This window comes from Dasypus novemcinctus, chromosome 23 (assembly GCF_030445035.2).
Source record: "Dasypus novemcinctus isolate mDasNov1 chromosome 23, mDasNov1.1.hap2, whole genome shotgun sequence".
Classification (NCBI taxonomy): domain Eukaryota; kingdom Metazoa; phylum Chordata; class Mammalia; order Cingulata; family Dasypodidae; genus Dasypus; species Dasypus novemcinctus.
Window position 1 is genome coordinate 33,845,848 of NC_080695.1, and position 9,449 is coordinate 33,855,296.

General features: G+C 40.0%; 1 protein-coding gene across 1 annotated transcript in view; it reads right to left on the reverse strand.

The window, feature by feature from the left end:
- AQP8 (aquaporin 8) overlaps positions 1-3,799 on the reverse strand; it is a 46,221-nt gene extending 42,422 nt beyond the window's left edge. The window contains exon 1 of the mRNA XM_023583936.3: positions 3,634-3,799. Coding sequence (XP_023439704.2) covers positions 3,634-3,675 — 42 coding nt within the window. The 5' untranslated portion in view covers positions 3,676-3,799. The remainder of the gene's footprint in view (positions 1-3,633) is intronic.
- Between the last annotated feature and the right edge of the window lie 5,650 nt (positions 3,800-9,449).

Below are 9,449 nucleotides of genomic sequence, written 5' to 3' on the forward strand. Positions count from 1 at the left end.
CAAAAAAAACAAATTACCTTTAATGCCACAGGGCAATCCACACTGACACTGGGACCACAGGATCCTCTGAAAATAGCACTAACCCTTCCTCTGCATGAGGAATGGAGACTGTTTTGCCTCAGCAAAACTGGTCAATCCATGGCCATGCAGCTCCCCTTTGAAGATGTGCCTGAAGTATGGGCAGAGGGTAACCCAATGGGGATGGCACATGACATTCCTCCAATTATTATTGAAATAAAGCCCACAGCCAGTCCAGTAAGCATAAAGCAATATCCAGTCCCATGCAAAGCACAAGAAAAAGCCTGGCTACATATTCAGAGATTACTGAATGAAGGCATATTAAAGCTATGCCAGTCTCCATGGAATACCCAACTCTTTCCAGTTAAAAAAATGCTGATGGGGATTACTGCCTGGTCCAAGACTTACAAGCAGTTAATTCAGCAGTAATAACTCTCCATTCTGTGATTTCTAATCCATATACTTTTCTCAGCTCAATACCCTCATCAGCAATCTACTTTTCATGCTTAGATCTTAAGGATGCCCTCTTTTGCATTCATGTAGCAGCCTAGAGCCAACGATATTCACCTTTATGTGGGACAATCTGAACTCAGGTGAAAAGCAGCAGCTAATATGGATTGCCCCAGGGATTTAAAAATACACCCACTGTTTTTAAACAGTGATCTCAAATCCTTTAAATCAGAAAGCCATAACTGTTTCCTCCTCCAGTATGTAGATGACCTCATTCTCAGAAGTCCCAACTACCAAGACTGCTGACATAACCCATGTCCTTTTAAAGCATCTACAGCAAAAAGGCTATCAGGTGTCTAAGAAAAAAAGCACAAATCTGCCTAACTCAGGTCAAATTTCTAGGTTATAAAACAATGCAGGGGTGCTGTGAATTGGGACTTGAAAAAAAGAAAGCAATCTGCAGTCTCCCTGAGCCCAACACCTACCAGAAGCTGTGAGAGTTCCTCAAAGCAGCTGGATTCTGCCATAGTTGGATCCCCAATTTTGGGGTCCTCACGCACCCTTAAATGAAGCCACAAAGAGGGGAACTCCTTACCCCCTGCTCTGGGAAAGCCCACAGAGAAATGCTTTCACTGCTCTCAAACAAGCCCTAATGGAAGCACTGGGCCTTAGGCTTCCAGACCTCAGTAAACTGTTCTACCTCTACATTCATAACCACCAAAGCATTACAGTAGGAGTACTCACTCAATACCTCAGTTCCTGGCAAAGACCTATAGCTTGTCTCTCCAAATAATTGAACACTGCAGTCCAGGGATGGCCCTCATGCCTGCAAGCTGTAGCAGCTGCATCAATGCTAACACTAGAAGCCATAAAATTAACTCTTAGGCAACCTATAATTTTCCAGGTTCCACATGCAGTGATCACAATCTTAGAAGACAAAGGAACACACTGGCTAACTAACAGCCACCTGGTTAAATATCAAACTCTATTATGTGAAAATCCATCTGTCCAACTGGAACTTGTGAAAACTCTAAATCTTGCCACCCTGCTACACATGGAGCTGGAGGTTCCAGCCCATAACTGCCTGGAAACATTGAAAGAACTATATTCCAGCTGTTCAGACCTCCAAGACCAGCCAATGGCAAATCCTGACATGGACTTCTTCACAGATGGGAGTAGCTTTATGCAGGGCAGCAATCAGTGAGCAGGATATGCTGTAGTAACAACCGAGACCACAGTAGAGTCCCAATGCCCCTGGCTAACACATCAGCACAGAAAGCCAAACTCATTGCCCTCACCCAAGCCCTACAACTTGTGGCTGGAGCCAAGGTTAACATCTACACAGACTCCAAAAATGCCTTATTTACCCTGCAAGTGCATGGAGCTTTATGCAAACAAAAAGGGCTCATTAACTCAGGAGGAAAGAGCATTAAATATGGCACACAGATTCTGGAACTACTAGAAGCAGTTTGGGAGCCTATCAAATTGCCTGTGGGAAGCAGGGCAAGATGGCATCTGAGTGCACCCCATGGTCTCTGTTGGAGTCTTGCTGGAGTGGGTTGTTTTGGGGGCTTGCAAGGCAGGAAGTGTGTGGACATCAATTTGGAGAGACAGTCACAGAGTTAATGCTTGCTAAAGGTAGAATTGCATGTTGCAAGCACAGAGTTCGGAAGCTATGGGAGGTGAGACCCTTCCCCCTAAGGCTGGCTGCCATGGTGTTCCCTGAGAACTGTCAGTTGTGTGGTGGCATTCCTGGGCCCAGTGATCCCCAGATGCGTGGTCCCCAGGTCCATGTCCCCTAAGTCCCCATAGCCCACATTCCACAGACCTACATATCCTGAGTCTGCAGTGTCCTGGACTTTCCTTTCCTGAATCCAGTGCTCCCAGAGGTCCAGGATTGCCCTAGCCCTCCGGTTTTGGACTGACTCCATGAGTGGGAGGGATTCAGTGGGGGGTGCACCAGAGGGGCTGGGCAAGTGCAGATTCAATTTTCTGGTCTCCCCCCCCCCCCCCCTTTTTTTATGTGTGTGTGTGCTTGGAAGAGCATACCGGCCGGCTTGGGGAGAGCCTGGTAAGAGAGGAGTATTGAATCTGCTGAGAAAGCCCAATTTACCTAAACACCCTGGGATAGGAAATTTGGTCTGGGAGAAGGTGGAGTCAGAAAATCAACTAGCCCTCTTGTAGCACACCTAAAGGAGAGGAACTGTAGGAGGTGCTTTCCAAGCTTCCAATAGCATACTTGGGGTTCCTGGTGAGGTTTTGGTGCTCTCTCTCTCTGGAAATTAAGAGTCATTGATTTCTGTGCAGAGCTGGTTCAACAAGGATCCACTTGAATCTCCTACCAGACCTCTCAGGCAGCTTTTCTGCTGCCTGAGAGAGAGGGAAGTGAGGAAGGGAGAAAGGGGGAGCATCAGATCCCTAAGCATTTTATTTAACTATGAAAAGGACTCCTTGCTTGAAACATTGTCTAGGATTTTATTGGTTTGTCTTCTAATTTTTCCTTCCTCTATATCCCCCAAGGCCCTTTTTTCTTTCTTTTTTTTTTCTTGCTTGCTTCCCCCTTCCCTCCCATTTTTTTCTTTCTTTCTTTCTCTTCTTTTCTATTCTTTATGATGGATGTAGGATGACCGAATACCTGAAAATAACTTGTTTCTCTCCCTGTTGCTAGGATACAAAGAAAAGAATTGTATGTAAATCAGAAGGTAATGAAATGCAGCCCTCTCCTTTTTTTCTTTCTTTTTTTTTTTGTTTATTCATTTTTTAAAAAAATATTACATTAAAAAAATATGAGGTCCCCATTCACCCACACCGCCCCCACCCCACAGTAACACTCTCCCCCATCATCATGACACATCCATTGCATCTGGCGAGTACATCTCTGGGCATCACTGCACCCCATGGCCAATGGTCCACACCATAGCCCACACTCTCCCACGTTCCATCCAGCAGGCCATGGGAGGACATATAATGTCCGGCAATTGTCCCTGCAGCACCACCCAGGACAACTCCAAGTCCCGAAAATGCCTCCACATCTCATCTCTTCCTCCCATTCCTCACACCCAGCAGCCACCATGGCCACTTTTTCCACACCAATGCCACATTTTCTCGATTATTAACCACAATAGTTCATGAATAGAATATCATTAAGTCCACTCTAATCCTTACTGTATTCCTCCTTCCTGTGGACCTTGGCTTGGTTGTGTCCATTCCACATCTATGTCAAGAGGGGGCTTAGATTCCACATGGATACTGGATGCAATCCTCCTGCTTTCAGTTGTAGGCACTCTAGGCTCCATGGTGCGGTGGTTGACAATCTTCAACTCCATGTTAGCTGAGTGGGGTAAGTCCAATAAATCAAAGTGTAGGAGCTGAAATCTGTTGAGGCTCAGGGCCTGGCTATCATATTGTCAGTCCAGAGATTCAAATCCCCTAGATATATCTTAAGCCCCAGCACCAACTACAATTCCAGTAAAGTAGAATGAAAGCCTTGTGAAAAGAGATCCCATCTGAGTCCAGCTCCATCACACAGAAACACCAGCTCCAAAGAAGGGCCAACTGACATGGCAGTGAACTTCATCTGCCATGACCATAGAACCTGTGGGTCTCTTTAGCCCTCAAAAGAACCAATACCTGGGGTTGTATCTACTTTATCTGTCTCTGAGACTCTGCTCAGGTGTGCATAAGGGCAATCCTTCTGACATCCTCCAGACTCTTTTTTAGGTACCCATAGCCATATAAACTCATTTGTCCTTTCCATTTCCCCCTTAATTTAGGTCAAACAGCATTTTTAACTCCTGTTTTTATATGTAGACATGGATATTCTGCTGGTCTGCGCAACCCTCTCTTTGGGCCAAATTCCACTTTTGGTGGTCAAGAATATCCTGTTGAAGCAATGAAGTATGAAAACCAGTTTCTACCAGTTGGCTGGACCTGCACAGAAGTAGCCCCTTGCTGTCCTCACTTCGACTTGCTTAATTAACATAGTAAAATTCCCACTCAGGTGTGGAGTTATCTGCCTCTTTCTTGATCATGCAATGTATGTGCAAGCATGATTTCCTGAACATACTAATCATACAATTATATAACCAGCTATGTGTGTTCATCCATATGCATAAAAACTAATGCATAATCAAAGCAAATGCTAAGTAGTAACTTCGGTATTTAAACAAGAATGAAACTGCACAGAGAGTCAGGTCTGAGTCACTTTGGACTGGCCTTGGCTCCTTACCTTGGCAGATGTAATAAAAGTGAGTTTGCCTCACTATCGTGTTGAAGTTTCTTCGTGCCATCTCTGGTTATCCATAAAGGCCTTGCTTTGAGGCCTAAAATATTTACATTAAGTGCTGCAGGGAGTGCTTCACATTTGCTGTATTTCCTCATCCTCCATTTCCTCTTTTCTGTGTGTATTGATTTTGGCCACCAACACTGTCCCCTTTCCTCTACATCTCTGTATCCTCCATCATTTATTGTTTCTCTTACATTACACCTCTTTTTGTTTGCCCCCCCTATTTTTGACTTTTTATTTCTAATACCTTTGTTCTGTTTTCTGTTTTATATTCACTCTTTATATTATTGTCCCCTCTTTTCTCTTTCCCTCTCTCTTGAACACAATGGTCTTTTAAATCACACTATATTTCTCTCCATGTTCAGTGTACTGTCTCACTATACATACTCTACTTTTCTTACTATTATAACTCTACATACCTTACATGAGTCTAATATCCATTCTCCTAGATCTCACATGGTTCCTCTTTTAATATTTACTATCAATGCTACTATTATTCATTTTCTTTTCTGACTCCTTTTGCTTTGTCTGGCCCTAATATTTTCCTTCAAGTGAACTTAGCTAACAACAAGGAAATAGAATAAGAAGAACAAAGTGACAAAGAGAAGACTTAACACGCAAGCAAAACAACTAATTAAACCCTACACTAGACAAAGAAGCTAAGCAACTGATTAAACCTGTCAAGATAAAATGATGACCAGACAGCAACAAAAAACTACAAACCAAACCAATAATCAGGAAAACATGTCCCATTCCAATGAACAAACTAAAAACCAGGAAGAGGAGCAGAACATCAAACAAGTAATTAAAGCTCTCAAAACATATATTAGGGACCAATTTGATGAAGTGAAGGAAAAGACTAAGAATATGAAGAAAATACTTGGAGAGAATACAGAAGAAATTGCAATCATACACAAAAAGATGACAGATATGATGGTGATGAACAGCACAATTCAAGAAATCAAAAATACACTCTCAGCAATAGGCAGAGGAAAGAATTAGTAATGTGGAAGACAGTATATCTGAAATCAAACAGATAGTAGAACTGATCAATAAAAAGATAGAAAAAAATCCAGCAGGGACTTAGGGACCTAAGTGACAATGCAAAATGTGCAAACATATGCATTAGAGGCATCTGAGAAGGAGAAGAGAAGGGAAAGGGGACAGAAGGGGTGTTGGAGGTAATAATGACTGAAAACTTCCCAAACATATTGAGGGAGATGGATGTACATGTCCAAGAAGCACAATGCACCACAAATAGCATAAATCCCAAAAGGCCTACCCCAAGTCATATACTTGTCAAATTATCCAATGCTCAAGACAAGGAGAAAATAGTAAAAGCAGCAAGAGAAAAGAGAACCATCACATACAAAGGAGACTCCATAAGATTAAATGCTGATTTCTCAGCTGAAACCATGGAGGCAAGAAGTCAGTGGTATGACATAGTCAAGGTACTGAAAGAAAAATTTTCCAATCAAGAATACTCTATCCATCAAAGTTAGCATTCAGAAATGACGGAGAGTTAAAAATATTCACAGATAAACAGAAACTAAGAGAGTATGCCAACAAGAATCCTGCCCTTCAAGAAATACTAAAGGGAGTTCTGCATGAAGAAAAAAATAAAGAGAGAGACAGAGTTGAAGGAGAGTGTAAGAAAAACTAAAACTACAAAAAGATAGGAAAAAAATCAAACAACATAAGACAAACACAAATTCAAAGAAAATATGGCTAATATAAGTAATTCCTTGAAAGTAATAACACTGAAATTCAATGGATTAAACTCACCTGTCTAGTGATTCAGACTGGAAGATTGGATAAGGAAATACAACCCGTGTATATGCTGTCTACAAGAAACACATCTTAGACCTAGGGATTCAAGGAGGTTGAAAGTGAATGGCTGGAAAATAATCTTACAGGCAAACAATAACCAAAAAAGGGCAGGAGTATCTATATTAATATCAGACAAAATAGACTTTAAATACAAAACAATTGTGAGAGACAAAGATGGACACTACATATTAGTGAAAGGGATAATCTTTCTAGAAGAAAGAACAACCATAAACATTTATGCTCCTCACAAGGGTGCCTCCAAATACATGAGGCAAACACTAGAGAAACTAAGTGAAGGAATAGATGTCTCTACAATTATAGTTGGGGACTTTAATATACCACTATCAACTTTGGACAGAACACCTCAAAAAAGAATCAATAAAGAAACAAAGACTTGGAACAATATATCAGAGGAGCTGGATGTAATAGACATATACAGAACATTAAAACCAAATACAGCAGAATATACATTCTTCTCAAGTGCACATGGATCATTGTCCAAGATAGACCACATGCTAGGTCACAGAAAAAGTCTCAATGAATTCATAAAGATTTAAATCATACAAAATAATTTCTCTGACCACAGTGGAATGAAGCTGGAATTCTGCAAGGGCCAGAGGTCCAGATTTGACACCAAGATTTGGAAGTTAAACAACACACTCTTAGAAAAAGTGCATCAAGGAGGAAATCTCAAAAGAAATTAATAAATACCTTGAAACTAATGAAATGATAACACAACATACCAAAACTTATGGCATACAATAAAAGCTGTACTGAGACGGAAATTCATAGCCATAAATTCATACATTAGAAAAGAAGAAGGAGCTAAAATAGAAGAACTAACTGCACACTTGGAGGAATTAGTAAAAAAAACACAAACTAACTCCAAAGGAAGAAGAAAGAAAGAAAGAACAAAGATCAGAGCAGAATGAAATGAAATAGAAAGTAAGAAAGCACTTGAAAAAATGAACGAAACCAAGAGCTGGTTCTTTGAGAAGATCAATTAAATTGACAAACCCTTAGCTAGACAAAGAAAAAAAGAGAGAAGATGCAAATACACAAAATAAGAAATGAGAAAGGAGATATCACCACTGACCCTAGAGAAATAAAGACTATCATAAGAATATAGTCTATATATTCCAAAACGACAATTTAGAGGAAATGGACAAATTCCCAGAAGTAGCCTACATTGGCAAAAGAAGAAGTTGATGATCTCAACAAACCAATCACAAGTAAAGAGATAGAATCAATCATTAAAAACCTCCCAACAAAGAAGAGCCCTGGGCCAGACAGCTTCACAGGTGAATTCTACCAGATAATCCAGAAAGAACTAACACCAATCTTGCTGAAACTCTTACAAAAAATCAAAACAGAATGAACATTACCTAACTCACTCTATGACGCCAACATTACTCTAGTACAAAAGCCAAACAATGACACCACAAGAAAGGAAAATTACAGATCAATCTCGCTAATGAATTTAATGCAAAAATACTCAACAAAGTATTTGCTAATTGTATTCAACAACACAGTAAACAAATTATACACCATTGCCAAGTGGGATTCATTCCTGGTATGCAAAGATGGTTCAAAATAAGAAAAATCAATCAATGTAATACACCATATAAACAGACTGAAGGGAAAAATCACATAATCATCTCTATAGATGCAGAGAAAGCTTTTGAGAAAATACAGCACCCTTTCTTGATAAAAACACTGCAAAAGCTCAGAATAGAAGGAAACGTTCTGAACATGATAAAGGGTATATATGAAAAGCCCCCAGCTAACATCATTTACAATGGTGAAATCCTAAAATCTTTCCCTCTAAGATCAGTAACAAGACAAGGTTGCCCACTATTACCACTTTTATTTAACATAGTCTCAAAAGTACTTGCTTGAGCACTGAGGCAAGAACCAGACATAAAAGGCATCCAAATTGGAAAGAAGTCAAAATTTCACTATGTGCAGATGATTTGATCCTATACATAGAAAACCCTGTGAAGTCTACAACAAAGCTTCTAGAAGTTATAAATGAGTTCAGTAAAGTCACAGGTACCAAGATAAATGCACAAAAATCAGTAGCATTTCTGTACACTAATAATGAGCAATCTGATGAGGAAATCAGGAATTAAATACCATTCATAATAATAAATAAGAAAATCAAATACCTAGGAATAAATTTAACTAAAGATGTAAAAGACATACACAGAAAACTACACAACACTGTTCAAGGAAATCAAATAATGGAAGAATATTTCCTGTTCATGGATAGGAAGACTAAATATTATTAAGATGTCTATCCTACCAAAAGCAATCTACGGATTCAATGCAATCCCAATAAAAATCAACACAGCATTCTTTAATGAACTAGAGAAACTATGAAATTTACTTGGAAAGGAAAGAGGCCCCGAATAGCCAAAGACATATTGAAAAAGAAAAATGAAATTGGAGGAATCACACTACCAGACTTCAAAACATACTACAAAGCTACAGTAGTGAAAATAGCATGGTATTGGCACAAGTAGAGACACAGTGACCAATGGAACCGATTTGAGAGTTCTGATATAGATCCTCATATGTACAGCCATATGGTATTTGACAAGGCCACCAAACCCTTTCAACTGGGAGAGAATGGCCTATTCAACAAATGGTGCCTGGAGAACTGGATATCCATATGTAAAAGAATGAAAGAGGAGTATCAACTCACACCTTATACAAAAATCAACTCAAGATGGATCAAAGACCTAAATATAAGGGCCAAGACCATAAAGACCTTGGAAAGCAATGTAGGGAAGCAGCTACAGGACGTTGTAATAGGAAATGGTTGCATGAACTTCACACCAAAAGCATGAGCAGCAAAAGAACA